Source organism: Geotrypetes seraphini, chromosome 11, assembly GCF_902459505.1.
Source record: "Geotrypetes seraphini chromosome 11, aGeoSer1.1, whole genome shotgun sequence".
Taxonomy (NCBI): domain Eukaryota; kingdom Metazoa; phylum Chordata; class Amphibia; order Gymnophiona; family Dermophiidae; genus Geotrypetes; species Geotrypetes seraphini.
The window spans coordinates 139,125,299-139,144,443 of NC_047094.1; the positions used below are offsets into that span (position 1 = coordinate 139,125,299).

General features: G+C 40.5%; 1 protein-coding gene across 4 annotated transcripts in view; it reads right to left on the reverse strand.

Moving 5' to 3' along the window:
• The window catches only part of RBL1 (RB transcriptional corepressor like 1), a 190,909-nt gene that overhangs the window by 161,147 nt on the left and 10,617 nt on the right, over positions 1–19,145 (reverse strand). For 2 of the 4 annotated variants that reach the window (XM_033963280.1, XM_033963281.1), the window contains exons 2-3: positions 11,385–11,518; positions 9,515–9,715 (exon numbers count right to left, since the gene is read on the reverse strand). The exons of 1 other annotated variant lie outside the window; for it this stretch is intronic. In XM_033963280.1, coding sequence (XP_033819171.1) covers positions 9,515–9,715; positions 11,385–11,518 — 335 coding nt within the window. The remainder of the gene's footprint in view (positions 1–9,514; positions 9,716–11,384; positions 11,519–19,145) is intronic. One more of the 4 variants, XM_033963282.1, reaches the window with a different exon arrangement.

The window sequence follows — 19,145 nt, forward strand, 5'->3', positions numbered from 1 at the left end:
AAACGTCAAACGAAAGAAACTATATGACAACCTCCTAGCTACTAGAGCTGCAAAACTGGACCATCAACTCTCCAACCTACTAATCATGACCACAAACTTTAAAACCTTCAAAAAGAAACAAAAACCCTACTATTCAAAAAATACATTAAACTAAACTAGCACAACCAAATGCGTACCACCTGCAACTCTCCCTGATCCTTCCATCTTAGTAAATTTCCAGACTACTTCTTATGTATCTCCAACTGACCTAATACCTCATATGTAATATATAATACTATAAATTGTAATAATGTAATCCGCCTTGAACCGCAAGGTAATGGTGGAATAGAAATCACAAATGTAATGTAATGTAAATACCATGGGTAGCTACCCAGACCATTAAGATTCCCTGAGCAGTACAAATGTTCCAACAAATAGTAACATAGTAGATGACGCAGATAAAGACCCGAATGATCCATCCAGTCTGCCCAACTTGATTCAATTTAAATTTTCTTCTTCTTAGCTATTTCTGACCAAGAATCCAAAGCTCTTCCCGGTACTATGCTTAGGTTCCAACTACTGAAGACTCCATCAAAGCTCACTCCAGCCCATCTACAACATCCAAGCCATAGAAGCCCTCCCCAGCCCATCCTCAACTAAATGGTCATGTACAGACACTGACCGTACAAGGCCTTAGTCCAGTACTGGCCTTAGTTCTTCAATATTTACAATTAAAATTTTCTGATTCTAGATCCTCTGTGTTCATCCCACACTTTTTTGAATTTTGTCACCGTTTTCCTCTCCACCACCTCTCGGGAGCACATTCCAGGCATCCACCACCCTCTTCATAAAGAAGTATTTCCTTACATTGCTCTTCAGTCACCCACCCCTCAACCTCAAATTATGCCCTCTGGTTTTATCATTTTCCTTTCTCTGGAATAGATTTTGTTCTACATTAATACCTTTCAAATATTTGAATGTCTGAATCATAGCTCACTTGTCCATCCTTTCCTCTAGGGCAGAGCTGCCCAAGTCCGGTCCTCGAGATCTACTGGCAGGCCAGGTTTTCAGGATATCCACAATGAATATGCATGAGAAAGATTTGCATACCAAGAAGGCAGTGCAGGCAAATCTTTCTCATGCATATTCATTGTGGATATCCTGAAAACCTAGCCTGCCAGTAGATCTCGAGAACCGGACTTGGGCAGCCCTGCTATAGGGTATAAATATTCAGGGCTTCCAGTCTCTCCTCAATCATTTTCGTCGCCCTCCTCTAGACCGCTTCAAGTCTTCTTATGTCCTTCGCCAGATACGGTCTCCAAAACTGAAAACAATACACCAAGTGGGGCCTCATCAACAACCTGTAGAGGGGCATCAACTCCTTTCTTCTATTGGTTACGCCTCTCTTTAAACAGCCCAGCATCCTTCTGGCAGCAGTCACCGCCTTGTCACACTGTTTTTTCAACTTTAGATCTTCAGACACTATCACCCCAAGGTCCTTCTCCCCATCCTTGCATATCAGCCTCTCACCTCCCAGCATATACGGTTCCTTCTGATTATTAATCCCCAAATGCATTACTCTGCATTACTTTGCATTGAATTTTACTTGCCAGATATTAGACCATTCCTCTAACTGTTGCAGATCCTTTTCCATGTTTTCCACTCTCTCCTCGGTGTCTACTCTGTTACAAATCTTGGTATCATCTTCAAAAAGGCAAAACTTTCCTTCTATCCCTTCAGCAATGTCACTCACAAATATTAAACAGGATCGGCCTCAGAACCGAACCCTGAGAGACTCCACTAATGTCACTCACAAACATATTGAACAGGATCGACCCCAGCACCAAACCCTGAGAGACTCCACTAGTCACCTTTCCTTCGTCTGAGCAACTTCCTTTAACCACAACCCCCTGGCATCTGTCTGACAACCAGTTTCTAAACAAGCTCACCACTTTGGGTCCTAACTTCAACCCTTCAAGTTTGTTCAAGAACCTCCTATGAGGAACCGTGTCATAGGCTTTGCTGAAATCTAAGTAAATGACATCTAACATATGTCCTTGATCCAGTTCTCTGGTCACCCAATCAAAAAATTCAATCAGATTCGTTTCGCATGATTTACCTTTAGTAAAGCAGCCATGTTGCCTCAGATCCTGTAACCCATTAGATTCTAGGAAGTTCACAATCCTTTCTTTCAGCAACATTTTCATTATTTTTCCAACAACCGAAGTGAGGCTTACCGGCCTGTAGTTTCCCGCTTCATCTCTGTGACCACTTTTGTGAATAGGTACCATATCCACTCTTCTCCAATCCCCAGGAACCACTCCCGTCTCCAGAGATTTGTTAAACAAGTCTTTAATAGGACCCGCCAGAACCTCTCTGAGCTCCCTTAGTATCCTGGGATAACTCCCGTCCAGTCCCATTGCTTTGTCCACCTTCAGTTTTTCAAGTTGCTCAAACACTTTCCTCCATGAATGGCAAGAATCTACTCCATTTTCTTGCATAACTTTGCCAGACAATCTTGGTCCTTCTGCAGGATTTTCTTCCGTGAACACAAAACAGAAGTATTTGTTTAGCATGTTTACTTTTTCCTCATCACTCTCTACATATCGGTTCCTAGCATCTTTTAGTTTAGCAATTCCATTTAGCTTCCTCCTCTCTTGGCTTCTTTCAGTTTCACCCGGTAGTCCTTTCTATACTCCTCTTCTTGGGGAGGGGGGGTTATATTTCAGGAAAGCCAACTCTTTTGCCTTTATTTTCTCCGCCACTTGTTTGAAGTTTCCTTTTTCTCTTGTTCTTTATTTTCTTCACATAAAGGTCCATAGCCATTTTTATCGCTCCTTTCAGCTTAGACCACTGTTTTTCCACTTCTCTAATGTCCTCCCATCCTAACAGCTCTTTCTTCAGGTACTCTCCCATTTTATTAAAGTCCATACATTTGAAATCTAGGACTTTAAGTATTGTGCGGCCGCTCTCCAATTTAGCTGTTATATCAAACCAAGCCGTTTGATGATTGCTACTTGCCAGGTGAGCACCCACTCAAACATTAGAGATACTGTCCCCATTTGTGAGGACCAGATCTAATATCGCTTTTTCCCTTGTGGGTTCCATCACTGCCATCTCTCTCTAGCAACTTTATCACCCTGCTTCTTTCAAGTACTTACCATCACACCATGCCTCCTCAATTTTCTAAGGCAGAAAGCTGGTCCCAGAACAGTTTATGTTTATTAAAAATTTACTATATTGTTAAATCTTTAAATAAGATCCAAGCAGATTACAAACAAATCTAAATCTTAAACAGAAAACAGATCATTATTAAATTGATAGGAAATTATGTGATGATCTTAAGGTGGCCAAACAGGTTGAAAAGGTGATGGCGAAAGCTAGAAGGATGCCAGGGTGCATAGGGAGAGGTATGGCCAGTAGGAAAAAGGAAGTATTGATGCTCCTGACTCTGGTGAGATCTCATTTAGAATATTGTGTACAATTGTGGAAGCCGTACCTTCAAAAAGATATAATAAGGATGGAGTCGATCCAGAGGAAGGCTACTAAAATGGTGCGTGGCCTTTGTCATAAGGCATATAGGGACAGACTTAAAGATCTCAATATGTATACTTTAGAGGAAAGGCGGGAGAGGGGAGATATGATAGAGATGTTTAAATATCTATGTGGCATAAATGTGCATGAGTTGAGTCTATCATTTGAAAGGAAGCTCTGGAATGAGAGGGCATAGGATGAAGTTAAGAGGTGATAGGCTCAGGAGTAATCTAAGGAAATACTTTTTTACAGAAAGGGAGTCACCGAAACTTGGATACTTGTCGGGACTTTGATAGTTATAGCATTCAAAGGACTCATTATTGAACTTTGATAGGAATTGTCAATAAAGCATTTGTCACCATAGGTTGGATATGAAATCTCCAGTGCCTCGAAGAGAGTGAATTGGATGATGCATACCTTGATGTAGATGAGGCAAGCCGGAAGGGAGGCATTCACTTATCGACATCGAGGGACTCAATGTAAGGGTGACCTGAGATGCCTGCTGGGAAGTGGTAGCTTCTTGGCTGGCTTACTGGATGGAATGATGTCACCCAACGCCAATGTCGATGTCTAAGAAGGTTGAGAAGTCTTCTCAGTGTCCATGCCGATGCCTAACAACTTTTCCTGTTGAAGCTTTCGACTCTTAATAGAACATTTCTATAGGGTAAAACTCCGAGTGCAAGTTTCTACTGGGTGATCCAGGACAAGGCACCACAAGCACCAACTGTGAGGGTCGGTGAGAGAAATTGGCCTTTGGCACCTGCAGCATTTTTTGAACCTGGATAATGGTCGTAATATCGACGTAAAAACAGCCTCAGCCACATTAAACTCAATGACTGAGGAAAAATACGGCCTCAATGGGCAGAGCCTGTGAGAAAAAAAAGGGAAAACCCCCGAAAGGGAGAAAGAAAAAATTTAAAGAACGTTTTTTTTAACAAAAGAAAAAAACGAAGAAGAAAAAGCACAAGCAGGAAGGCAAATACAAAAAAATCTGAACAGCGTTCAGGAACTTGACTTCTTAGCTCCATGGAAAACTAAGAACTGAGGAGCCGTGAGCTAGCATTGGGCAAGAAGGCACTCGTGCATGCGCGGTGCGGATAGTTTGTGAACTTTCTTAAAATCTAAGTGGCTATACACTTTTAAAGCTGTCCATACCGGGGCTCAATGGATAATGTCATCCGCATGTGAGAATATGCTGCCTGCTTGTCCTGGGATAATTCACATTACAGGAATCACCTCAAACAGCTCCTCTTTCTCTTAGATATGCAACCAAATTATCAGCAATTATTTCTGCATAAGTCTTCTCTTTAGTTGCTTTTGCAGGAATAAAATGTCACAGATATCTGCCTCATGGCTCCATACAAACTTTATAATGTTCCTCTTTCACCATACCCAAATATTTTTTGGCATTCTCTTCTGCCTTTACATTGAATCAGTTACGTAAATTAGAGGTTTGTTAAACAAAAAGTCCTTTCATGCACTCATTTTTTTTGCTTTTCACTACACAATTAGATTACTGTAACATTTCTTACTCAGGCATCTCCCAGACTTTAGTTGACAAACTCCAGACTTTACAAAATTACACCATTCGTCTTCTATATCAAGTGAATAAAACTGCTCATGTTACACCTTTGTTAAAGGAGCATCACTGGTTCCTAATTAGGCAGCAAATTAAATTTAAGATTCTGTTTTTAACAATCAAAGCACTTTGGCAGGGTGTCCCAGACTATCTTAACTGTCTCATTAAACCGTATACTCCCCTGTGCACACTATGTTCTTTAAATGACTACTGGTTGGTATTGCCTGCATCTCAATTTGCACGCCTGAAGTCCATGCATCATATTGCCTTCTTTTTCACAGCCCCGGCTTTGTGGAATTCTCTCCCTCCATACATTTAGTATGGGGTTTCATTGAAGAAGTTTAAGGCAGCAGTTAAAATATGGCTGTTCGAGCAAGCATTCTTACATTAACTGAGTGGCCCTTAGGTGCAGTTTGCTACTAGTTCCTATATACATGTTTTACCATTTTTTGTTTTCCCTGTTTTTTACATAATTCCTTATGCTTTTGTATCTAATATGAGTGTGCTTTCCTATCTGAATATTGTAGCTCTTTTCTCACCTATGTTATCATTAGATTGTAAAATGCCTTGTTCTGTTTTATGTTTACAGTTAAAGGCGGTATAGTAAATCTCATAAAAATAAATGACCATCAAAAAAGTCCAACTGATGCCATTCTGCTATAGTTCTTCCTCAAATTGTGCATCCTATTTTTTTCATGATTCTTACCAGAGTCCACTTCACCTTGTGATCAATCACCAAAGCAGTGTCCAAGCGAGTAATGAGTCTTGCAATCTCTGCTGTTTCTTTCAGTTCAATATAGTGTCTTAAACTGGCAACAGCTACGTTAGTTAATATCCTCAAATTATATTTTGGCCTCTTCCTAACTTTCTCTAGTCACAGGAGCTTCCTCCACATCATCTAAATTTCCCTGTTCTACTTCAAGCACAGATCTCTCCATCATCTCTTGCTCTTATGCTGTTCTTTCCACACTTCATTCTCTGCTTTTCTTCATCCTCCTTCCTTTTTGCCTGCCTTTCCTTCTGTAGTTCTTGTCTTCTGGTCTCAGGTAGCTCCATTGATGCAATCTGATGAGGTCCAATACTCCCAACTTTCTCTTTGACCTTTTATAAAGACTAAATCAATCCCAGCAATCTTCTCTCTGATGCAGTCACAAAGTAGGTGTATCCCACATCACACCAACTCTTTATTTCACACTTGCAGGTAAGTATGAGCATCAGTGTGTCAAGCTTCTCCATAAATCTGTCTTTTTCCTCTAGTTTTGGTGTGTCCACTGAAATTTTGCTGGTTTGTTTCCACTTGGATTTCAACTTTGCTTTAATCTTAACATGGCTATTTATAAAAGAACCACTGAATTTTGGATTTGCTTTGCACCATTCAGCAAATAATCCAGTCATTAAATAAATGACAAAAGTAGTATCTGAGAAGGTAAGGAATAAGAGGTTAGCTTTCATAAACTACAAAAGATCGCAGAAAAGATGAAGATAGGCAAAAATATCTGGAAAAGTTAAGAGAGGCTGGTCGTGTAGTCAGGAAAGCAAAGATGCAAATGGAAGAAAAAATAGCTGACACGGTAAAAGGGGGAGACAAGACTTTTTTTTAATATATTAGTGATAGGAAGAAGTGCAAAAGTGGCATTGTGAAACTCAAAGGTGAAGAGGAGGAATATGTAGAAGCTGATAAAAGAAAAGGCCATATTGCTTAACAAATAATTCTGTTCTGTGTTCATGGCTGAAGCACCGGGAGCAGGACTGCAAAGACAAACGTCAATAGGGATGGAGGAGTAATAGACCCTGATCGATTTTCAGAGGATTGTGTTCGTGAGGAGCCAGCTAAAATAAAAGTAGACAAAGTGATGGGGCTGGATGGTGTACATCCAAGGGTGCTGAAGGAAATTAGGGAAGTTCTGGTAGCTCCGCTGACTGACCTTTCAATGAGTCTCTAGAGTCGGGAGTGGTAGCAGAGGACTGGAGAAAGGCGTAGGTGGTACCTCTCCACAAAAGTGGAAGTAAGGAAGAAGAAGGGAATTACAGACTGGTAAGTCTGACTTCTGTGGTAAGCAAATTAATGAAAATACTTTTAAAACAGAGAATGGTCAAGTTCCTGGAATCCTGTGGATTACAGGACTAGAGGCAACATGGATTCACTAGAGGTAGGTCTTATCAGACAAATCTGATCAATTTCTTTGACTGAGTGACCAGAGAATTGGATAGAGGATGTGCGCTAGATATGGTGTATTTAGATTTTAGCAAAGCCTTTGACAGTGTTCCACACAGACATCTAATAAATAAACTGAGTGCCCTCAGGATGGGTCCCAAAGTGACAGGCTGGGTCAGGAACTGGTTGAGTGGAAGGCGACAGAGGGTAGTGATCAATGGAAATCGCTCTGAGGAAAGGGATGTTACCAGTGGTGTGCCTCAAGGTTCTGTTCTTGGGCCTGTTCTTTTTAATATTTTTATAAATTATATTTCTTTGCGGATGATATCAAAATATGCAATAGAGTTGACATCCCGGATGGTGTGAATAACATGAAGAAAGACCTAGCGAAGCTTGAAGAATGGTCTGAAATTTGAAAGCTAAAATTTAATTCTAAGAAATGCAAGGTCATGCATTTAGGCTGCATAAACCAGAGGGAACGGTACAGTTTAGGGGTTGAAGAATTTATGTGCACGACAGAAGAGGAAGACTTGGGTGTGATTGTATGTAATGGATCTTAAGGTGGCAAAACAGGTTGAAAAGGTGACGGAAAAAGCTAGAAGGATGCTAGGTTGCATAGGGAAAGGTATGGCCATTAGGAGAAAGGAGGTATTGATGCCGCTATAGAAGACTCTGGTGAGACCTCATTTAGAATATTGTGTACAATTCTGGAGACCGCACCTTCCAAAAGATATAAAAAGGATTTGGTCCAGAGGAAGGCTACTAAAATGGTGTGTGCTCTTTGTGATAAGGCGTATGGGGACATACTTAAAGATCTCAATCTGTATACTTTGGAGGAAAGGCGGGAGAGGGGAGATATGATAGTCATTTAAATACCTACATAATATAAGAACATAAGCATTGCCTCTGCCGAGTCAGACCATAGGTCCATCACGCCCAGCAGTCCGCTCCCGCGGCGGCCCTCCAGGTCAATGACCTGTAGTGATCTATTACTCATTATACCCCTGGATCCCCTTTCCCTTCAAGAACTCGTCCAATCCCTTTTTGAAACCCAAAATCGTACTCTGCTCAACCACCTCCTCTGGAAGCGCATTCCAAGTGTCCACCACCCTCTGGGTGAAGAAGAACTTCCTAGCATTTGTTCTAAATCTATCTCCCCTCAATTTTTTTGAGTGCCCTCTAGTTTTTGTTGCCCCCGCCATTCTGAAGAATCTATCTCTCTCTACCTTCACCATACCCTTCATGATCTTATAAGTTTCTATCATATCCCCTCTAAGTCTCCGCTTTTCCAGGGAAAAGAGCCCCAGCCTCTCAGCATATGAGAGGTTTTCCATGCCCTTTATCATTTTTGTTGCATGAGTCTCTTTCATTTGTAAGGAAACTCTGCAATGAGAGGGCATAGGATGAAGTTAAGAGGTGATAGGCTCCGGAATAATCTAAGGAAATACTTTTTTACAGAAAGGGTGGTAGATGCGTGGAACAGTCTCCCGGAAGAGGTAGTGGAGACAGAGACTGTGTCTGAATTCAAGAGGGCCTGGGATAGGCACGTAGGATCTCTGAGAGAAAGAGATAATGGTTACCGTGGATGGGCAGACTAGATGGGCAATTTGGCCTTTATCTGCCATCATGTTTCTATGACAAATTCATCAGTGCTGCAACTTCGACTGTCTTAATCACCAATATCTCTCAAATGCAACCCATATCTAATGAGATCCCTGACAGTTGGTTGTTCAGCTACAGGTAGTTTTCTGCCCGATCCCACCAAATGTAAACAAGTCCAATCTTGTAGCATTGTTTTTCTTTTGGCCATTCTCAATTTACAAAGATTATCACTATGATGACCCTATGTTGAAAACATGTGAAAGAGAAAATGAAACTAATGTGTTAGTGTTAATAAATAAGTAAGATAAGGCACAAAATGCATTACTGTAATATGCAATGCAATATATTTCAGTAATGTGTGTATTTTTGCATAATTTCCTAGAAATTCCAGGTAGGTAAATAACATATTACACAAAATTTAAAGATAGTTTTTTTCATTAGTGCTTTATAAAATTATGACATCTCTAAAATTGACACACCCTATTATACAGGTATTAATTATTCTAAATTTGTGGTTATCTGTAGTGTGCTTAGATAGTGACTTGTCTATGGTCAGCATAACTAGAAGAACTGGGATTAAAATCCTTAAAATCTACATCATGGAATAAGTTTTTTCTTTAACAATTATATTGAGTCATTTGTTAAATAGATTCAAACCACTTCACCTTTGTTTCCTGCTTCTTTGCAACTTAGGTGGGTCTTCATATGGATTTTGAAATATATTCATAAATATTGGTACAAACTTCTTGAAAATGACAGTGGATACTTCAAAGTTCCTCTCAAGGCTTTCAACTCGCTCTCTGAACTCCTGGGATAAGTTGGACATGTCCATCCATTTTTTCATTTTATTAAAAAACTGAATTAAACTTAAGAAAAAAAAAAGAAAAGCAATCAAAATTGAAGTACTGACCATTACTATGACTGATTTATCTCCACCCTGGGCAGGTTTTATTGTATTTAAAAAAGAAGAGAGTTATAAAATTTTATAAAATAAAAATTACCTGCCCAAAATTAACAAAAGATGTGATTGGTAATAACAGTTTTCCCTGCTATTTAAGCAATGAAGAAAGATATTTTATAACACTACAGCTTCTGGATAACTTAAAAAAAAAAAATCTAGCACTGAGGCCCTGATTCTCCAAAGTGCTCCCAATTGTAGGCAGCTGTAGGCGTCCTACAGCTGTCTAATCAGCCAATCGGGAGGCACATTTTCTAAAAAAATTTTTTTAAAAAATGCTCCCCAGGCAGGCCGCCTATATTGAAGGCACCTCCAGGGAGCCTAGAGAGGCCCGCAAGCCCGCCTAAGGCTAGGCAGTAGCCTTAAGCGAACCTAGACGGCCCTACTCATCTCCCTAGCAGAGCGGGAGACGCTTACAATGTAGGCTAGCAAAATGCTGGCCTACATAGTAAGTACATGCGGCCACTATACCTAATCGCGGCAAGGATCTCCCTGCCTCGATTAGTATAGCGGCCACGACTACCAGTCTCCCATCCTCAAACCTGATTGGCCCAAGCATCTAAGGCCCCTCCTGTAGCGAGAGGGGCCTTAGGCGCCTGGACCAATCAGGCCCTAGGATCGTGTGGGTTGGGCAGTGGAGTGGAGGGCCCGCCTCATTTGGACGTTGGCGGGCCTGCTGCCTGGACGGTGCGAGGATCCGTCCGGCCAACTTTCAGGTAAGTTCTGTTAGCTTGTAGACTGGTATAGTCCTTATGAATGGGTTATATACCTCACTGCTACCAGCAGGTAGAGATAGAGCACAAACTTCTATATCAGGCTAGAATCTGCCCAGCAACTCAGTCTGCCAAATAGCCAAGCCGAACCTAGGAAAGACTTCAACTGAAAACAGTATAACACACTCCAAACAGCAGTGGAAAAAAACAACAAATACTTGTGCTCATTGCTCCATATGCTAGCTAGCTAAAAGAAAACTGCTGGTTAGTAATTTATAGTAAATTTAAAGGGAAAGCAACCCTTTAGACCGGCACTGCCTGAGGATTTTTTTTTTTTCTGCAGAACAGACTCCACTGGCTCTCAAAGCAGTATGCCTTACCTGAATAGAGAGCAAGGCTTACTGCTGAGGCACCTCTACAAAAATGTTGGGGATGTGGAGAAAAGGGGGACAGAGACACAGCAGGAGACCCGCCCGGTGTGACATCCCCAAGGTTGGACGGACCCCAAACAGGGTCCACCCAAGCTCAGTCCGGCACCAAAACAGGGACTAGGAGCCCTAATCAAATTCCAACAGCCCTAACCAAGGGAGATGGGTACAACTCACTCACACCTGCTGGAGACTGAGAGAAGACTGATGGATAAATGGAGAGTCACCTATTAATGTACTATTCCAAAGTTTTGTCTCAGACCCCACCTGCTGGTCATGATGAGATATTACCCACCTGTAAGATCTGTGCCTATACCGGTCTGGAGAGTTTCCTAAAGAATGATTTATAATTTGTTTTATTATTTTTTTACAGTATTTGCTTTCCAAAGAAAAGGTACTAACCAAAACAACTATTCTGTAAGAAAGAAAATTCTACCTTAACTTAGCTGAACGTAGTATTCTAGTCAGAGAAACGCAATTTCCTTCCATTATCCCCCTTCCAACTGTTGGAAGGATGCTTTTACGACATGCAACGTATAATGCACATGCCAACCAGTGTCCCACTTCTCCCTAAATGAAGACAAAACAGATTCTCAGAGGACAATATTTGTTGTAAGGATAAACAGAGATAGTATGTATTTGCACTTGTACTGTTTATATTGCATTGCATTCGATTGCTATAAACCGCCTAGAAATTTCAGGTATGGCGGTATACAAAAATAAATTATTATTATTACCTTGATTAAATCTTTTCCAGTAGATGGGCGAGTCATTCTAGACATGTGGGTTATCTGCAGATGGTCACGAGCCATCTGCAGAAGGAATCAGATTTTTTCCTCCGACTCTCCTTTACATTACATTACATTAGTGACTTCTATTCCGTCTGTACCTTGCAGTTCAAGGCAGATTACAAAAGAGCTAACTGGACATTTCCAGGAAGGTTACAATTTTGGGTTACAAATGAGATGAGATAGCTGGATATTTCCAGGAGATATTGCAAATTAGTTAACAAGTAGAACAACTGGACATTTCTAGGCAATATTACAAATAAGATAAAAAATAAGATAGCTGGATATTTCCAGAAGCATTATATTTTAGGGTACTGTATTCTTGGTTGATATTTTGGAGTGGAAAAGAATACCAGATGAGTGGAGGAATTGAGAGGGGTTATATTAGGGAGGGGAGGGAAGATGGGTGGGGTTAAGGTGACCGGATAAATTTTTTGAATAGCAGGATTTTGATTTCTTTTCGAAATGTTTTGAGGTCACACATTGTTGTCAGCAGGTTGGAGATGGAGTGGTCGAGTTTTGCTGCTTGCGTCGCAAGTAGGTTGTCAAACATCTTCTTGCATTGAGTACCTTTGAGTGGAGGATAAGTAAATGGGGTCAGAGATCTTTGTCTAAAGGAACGGATCAGATTTAGGCGGTTGTTTAGGTAGGAGGGGGCAGAGCCATTTAATGCTTTGAATAATAGACAGTAAAGTTTGAACTGAATTTGTGCTTGTATTGGTAACCAGTGTGAGTCCAGGTAGGCAGAGGTGATGTGGTCATATTTTCTCAGTGAGTAGATCAGTCTGAGAGCAGTGTTTTGTATAGTCTGTAGTTGTTTTAGCATGCTGGCAGGGCATGGCAGATAGAGAGAGTTGCAGTAGTCCAGTAGACCTAAGATAAGGGATTGGACAATGAGCCTGTATTGCTCTATGTCGAAGAATTTTCTTATTTTACATAGATTTCTCATGATTAAAAAAGCTTTCTGGGTTGTCTTGTTGATTTGAGCCTACTTCACTAGGAGCTCTACTGCCACCTGAAGTCAGTACCCAAGCATAAAGAGATCCATCGATAGTATGTGAAGTAACTTTAGAATAACAAACAGTCAATAAAGCATCTAAGGAGCTCAGGAAGTACCCCTGCATGCACATTGAACATATATGCAAAATTCTTCAAAAACCTTAGGGCTGACTGGCATCCAAAGAATCAAACTTGGAGAAGCATAAACAGAATGAGACAGTAGGCAGGTGAAGGAAGGACAGGGCAAGAGTCTAGAACAGTGTTTCTCAACATGTGGAATAAGTCACCCGAGGGACCATAGTGTCCCCAACACCCCCCCCCCCATGCCTCTGAAAGCCCCCCCAACCCCTTACCTTATTAACGAAGGCCGGCTGGAGGGATGCCTACCCCCTCCAGCCAGCAGGCCCACCTCTTCAAAATGATGGGTCTTCCCCTCCCTGGTGCATCCTGGAATGCGCCAGGGAGGGGCCTAAGACTCTGATTGGCCCAGGTTGCTTAAGGCCCCTCCTATGTCGGGGCAGTATGCTTAACTGCAGCGGCGGGAGTTGGCATCCCTCCCATTGTTTGGGGGGGGGGGGCTTTACTTGACTTCGACAGCGGGAGGGAGTGGGCATACCTCCTGCCGATCTTTGATTTGGGGTCTTTTTTTAAAATTATTTGTGGGTTTATTCTGTGCATGTGCTGATCACTATCACCAGTGATCGGCACATGAAAATTTAGCAACCCTCCATGAACCTCATTTGCATGCGCGGTTTTTTAAAGAATGACTCGCCTTTTTTAAATCATTATAGTAGCGGCTGAGACAGCAGCCCATCGGATTTTACCGTGAACATTTGAGAATCTCCCCCTCAGTGTGGGAATATTTTAATAGTTTCTCTACCTATGGGTAAGGCAAACATGCATACAAAATGCCGACATGGGCCATGTTTCACAAAGTTACATCAGGGAGCAGTCTCAAACTTAGGACACTGAAAAATACAAATACAGTCCCCCTCCCCCCTACATATTCATGAGCAAGTCTCTAAATCACCCTTACCTCCTGGACCTCTCCACACCTTACTTTTAAAACATGGTGATCTAGCAGTGAAGCAGGGTAGAAGCTATCTTCCTACACTCCTGCGCTGTGCAGAGCCACAAACAAAAATGGCTACTGTGAGTTCCCATAGTCTTGCGAGGCTTTAAAAGTAAGGTTTTAAAAGATCAAAGTTGGCGGTTTTAAAATTATCTGGAAACATTGGATGATTGCTGGAATTCGTATTTTAGAGGATGTAATGAATAAAGGTAAACTGCTTGAGTTTTCACAATTGCAAAATAAATTCGGTTTGAATAAATCACAATATTTCAGATGGATGCAATTGAAGCAGGCCATTCAGGTAGGGTTCCCTGAATGGAAAAATCTTAATAACTATCATAGTATGGGTCACCAGGCCGCAATGTGGTATAAATTAATATCTGAATTCGTACATAAAAAGAAAAAAAATGGTCTTAGAGATATTTGGAGCATTGAGATTAAGCATCAGATTAATGCATCTCAATGGCCACGACTTTGGTCTTGGAGGTTAAAATGCACATTGTCAGCTTCTATGAGACAAACTTGGTTTTTTATTTTACATAGAGCTTTATGGACCCCTACACGTTTACATAGAATAGATAGCTCTAAGTCTAATAGATGCTGGCATTGTCATCTTGAAGCAGGGACATTAGATCATCTTTTATTCTATTGTCCATTCATATTAACATTTTGGAAATCAATTTGGCCTCAAATTAATAGGATGTTAGAAAATCCGGTAGCCTTGACATATGATACGATTCTGTTTGGTACTGCAATGAGAGCTCGAAGTAAAATTTCATCAAATAACAATAAACTATTATTTATATTGACCGGAGTAGCAGTACAGCAAATTACACATAATTGGAAAAATTATGACAGATTGAACTATAATTTTTGGTGGAACTCAGTTTGCCATATATATAAGATGGAGCGTACATTTGCAACACAAAAAGGATATATGGATAAGTTCAAGAAGATTTGGGGACCATTAACAGATTTTTGCAATGAATGATTTTAATTTTTTTTTTTTCCCATAATAAGATAATGGTTAAAGAAGGGAGGGAGGGAAGGGGTAAGGAATTTATTATCTTTATTATACATTATAAAAAATATATCATAATGAATAAATGATAGTCCTATGAGAAATTAATGTGATAAAGGGAGAGAAAAGGGTTCATAATTAAATAATAATTGATAAAATCATTACAATATATATGTTACATAAATTCATAAGAAAAATAATATAAAATATGGTTTATATAAAATACATTATAGAGATATCAAGTGTATTGTTAAGATAAATGTATGGAAAATTTATAACACTTGTTGATATGTGAAAAAATCAATAAAAAAAACTTAGAAAAAAAAAAAAAAAAAAGTAAGGTGTGGAGAGTTCAAGGAGGCAGCAGTGGTTCAGTCGGCCACAAATTTATTTTGGAATTTTTCTTATTCACAAGGGGATTGTGCCCCTAACCCCCAAGAATATGGAGGGGGATGTATGCATATTAACATTCAAAAACAAAAATAATCCAAACAAGAAAATGCTTTGAAGGTCGGCACCTGAACATCTCATTTTGTACAAACTTTCTCTAACAATGAAACCGAGAAAAAATACGCCAAGTTTTAATACAACATATGGTGGCTTGGAACCAATAACCTTCTTAGTTTCACTCTCAAAATTACGACAGTCAATCCAACTCCTGATTTAAACACTGAAGGGACAAGGTATCCAAAACAAAAAAATCTACTCAGTTTGTTTTGGATACTATGTCCCCTTAGGATTTAAATCGGGAGTTGGGTTGGCACTCGTAATTTTTGAAAGTGAAACTAAGATGGTTATTGGTTCCAAGACATTAAAACTTGGTGTTTTTATTTTCAGTGCCAATGTTAGAGGAAGTCTGTACATGATGAGATGTGCAGGTGCTGACTGTGTCAATGCATTTTGTGGTTTGGATTATTTTTGGTTTTGAATGTTAATATGTATATTTGTATTTTTCATTGTTGTTAATTAAGTTCAGGACTGCTCCCTGATGCAAGTTTGTGAAACAGGCCTAAGTCAGTGTTAGCATGGACTACATTTTAAAAAATAATTGTGATACTAATGCTTTGGAATATTTTTAAACTGAATTTAAGTAAGAATAATTTACTTTTCATACACCTGATGACCATAGCAATCGAGTCACAGACTGTGAACCTGTGTGAAGGGAGTCACTATTGGGGGGAGGATTGAATGTTTATAAATGTTTCACAAAAAAAACTTATTGGCATGCCATCTTGTGGCATGTATGTCATAGATTTGTTAACCCTTAGAGGAGTAACCCCATTTCTGTTAATTCATTTGTGGTCTTGACCCCTAGTTTGGAAACCTATTGGATAAGATAAAGGCTTAAAAAATCAAAAGACTGATCCTACCACCGAGGGTGGTTTGGTGTGCCTGACATCAGGGCATATAATCAGGCCTGCTTGTTACGCCATGTCGGTGATTGAGTGTTGGGCACCTTTTTTTACACGGATCTTTCCTTGAAGCGGGATTATTTTTATCCTCTTCATCTTCTTTACGTCCTCCATGCCCCCTTGCCGAAATTGCCGAGCCTCTGGAATAGAATTCTTTTTCGGCCTCTGTGGTTAGCGTGGCACCGGACTCTTTGGTTGTGGAATCAGGACTCCCATGTTAGAAACAGAAACATAGAGTATGACGGCAGAAGAGGGCCGGCAGCCCAACAAGTCTGCTTACTCAAGAACCCTCCCTCCCTGGAATACCCATCTTTTATGCATAACTCTGTAGCACCCCCACCTGTTTGTCCCATCGACTTTTGAAGTCGAGCACGCTACTAGCCTCAACCACCTGGCGTGGAAGTTTATTCCATCGATCAATCACCCGTTCGGTGAAGAAGTATTTCCTGGTGTCACCATGAAATCTTCCCCCCTTAAGTTTTAGCGGATGCCCTCTTGAAACTTAAGGGAAGAAGATTTCATGGTGACACCAGGAAATAATTTTGCCCTTGGTGGGGAATTTAGCTTTCCCTCCAGATGTTGGCCCGTCCATTTTTGGTCGCTGTTGGGCTTGGGGAGTCAAATCAGTTACAGCATGTTCTGCAGGATGCTGGGGCCCTTCTTTCCTGTGAGACCTGGAGAGGCGGGGGGTTCCTGGGATTGGCCTTCTTTTGCCTATTGTCAACTCAGGCACTATGTGGGCTCTCTCCCAGGGGTTCTCTGGGTGGGAATTTTGGGATCCACTTCTGTGCTTATTTTGGTAACAGATCAGGACACTAGGGTCCTGATTTCTTATTTTCATAGACAGATCATGGATCTTAGACCGCCCAGGGTTTTTCTCAGCGTTCTGGCAGCCTGGCAGCGTGATTTGGGAAGGGACCTTGGGGGCAGTTTTTTGTTAAGGGTGCTGAAACGCACAGCTGGTCTAGTCTATAATGCTGAATTACGGGAATGTCACTATCGCACAGTCCTGCAGGCTTATGTTTCTCAAAGCCAGGCTTATTATATAGGCTGTGTTGACACTCAATTCTGTGTGTGTTGTTCTGTTGAGGTTAACTCTTATTTTCATGGTCTCTGGAGCTGTGTGGAGATCCAGGCCTTTTGAAAAGCACTGGCCTCCTGCTTGCAGGACCTTTTGCAGGTTCCCATCCCTGTATCGGCGCTTTCTATGTTATTTGCTCATATTTCATTGCTCTCAGTGTACACTTCTTCAGAAAAACTATTTCTTCGTAAATGTTTCATTTTGGGGAATAAATGTATCTTATGTTACTGGCTCTCTTCTGAACTACCCTCATTTTGGTATTGGAGAAATCGGCTACATGAGCTTATGGGCTGGGAGGCCCGCTTGGCCTGTTCCTCTTGTCGCCGGAGCAGAGACTTTGTAAACACATGGACTCCATATTTGAACATTTTGTCTCCAGTGAGTCGTAGCCATATACTAAATAGACTCCAATTATATTCTGCCATACCCGTTTGACATCTCAACTCTGTCTGTGCAATGTTGTATTTTCTGTTGGTTGGGGGGTGGGAAGGGAGGTTGGGAGGGGTTCTTTCTGCGGGGAGGGGTGGTTTGTTGTTTGCCGAGTGGCCTTGGAGGACATAAGAGTCCAGTCCTCCATGGTGGCTAAATTCTATTGTAAACATTGTTTTACGCTTTTATTGGTTCTGCTGTTGTCGCTGTTTAATAAAAAGATTTAAACATAAAAAAAATCACAAAAGAAATGAAATAAATGGAAAGGAAATCATTAATGGTAAATGGGGTTATGGATTCGATATACCTCTTTTCTGTAATACAAGCAAAGCAGTTTACATGTTATTATATTGAGTCCACTACCTGTAATGTATATGTGCAGGGTGGGGGTGGAGGGACCTAATAATTTTCAAAACTCGAGCATTAAAGCACCTGCATTTTTAGATAAACTTCTCATAGCTTACCCCTCATCCAGAACACTTAGATCAAATGAATAGCACCTTTTGTCTGTCCCATCTATGAAAGTGATTAATACACAACGGACTAATATTTTTTTTGTTACAGTCCCACAACTCTGGAACTCCTTACCAACTGATTTAAGGGAAGATACAGTCTTGGAGAGATTTAAAGGATCTCTAAAGAACTTTCTTTTTAAAGATGCTTTTGAAACTTAAGAAATTAGATTTGGATACTGTAGAACACTTTTTGCCTTAAATCTGGGTTAATTCTATATCCATCCATCAACCAATACCCATTCCCATTCGTTTTCTCCTTACTGTTGTAATTTATTGGAGTTCTTTCCCTTTTTTTTCCTGATTGTGAAGTCTAGTGTTTGTCTGATTTTATTTATTTCCCTTTTATTAAAAAATATTGTATATTGTTTAGAAAACTGATAAGTATTTATATCAAATCTATATACAGTATATATAAACAGATGTATCTGTGTGTGTATGTATGTATGTTCCAGCATAACTCTGATACGCATGGAGAGATTTCAACCAAATTTGGTATACATATCACTTGCTATATGGGGAAAAACACTGTGGGGTGGGAAGGGGGCGACATGTAAAGATTCTCAAAAACGACCGATATTACTGTCTACCCCATAGTTTTCGGCCTCGCTGAGATGATTTTCAAGCATAACTCCGAAACACAAGGAGAGATTTCAACCAAATTTGGTATACATATCACTTGCTATCTGGGGAAAAACACTGTGGGGGTGGGAAGGGGGCGACATGTAAAGATTCTCAAAAACGACCGATATTACTGTCTACCCCATAGTTTTCGGCCTCGCTGAGATGATTTTCAAGCATAACTCCGAAACACAAGGAGAGATTTCAACCAAATTTGGTATACATATCACTTGCTATATGGGGAAAAACACTGTGGGGGTGG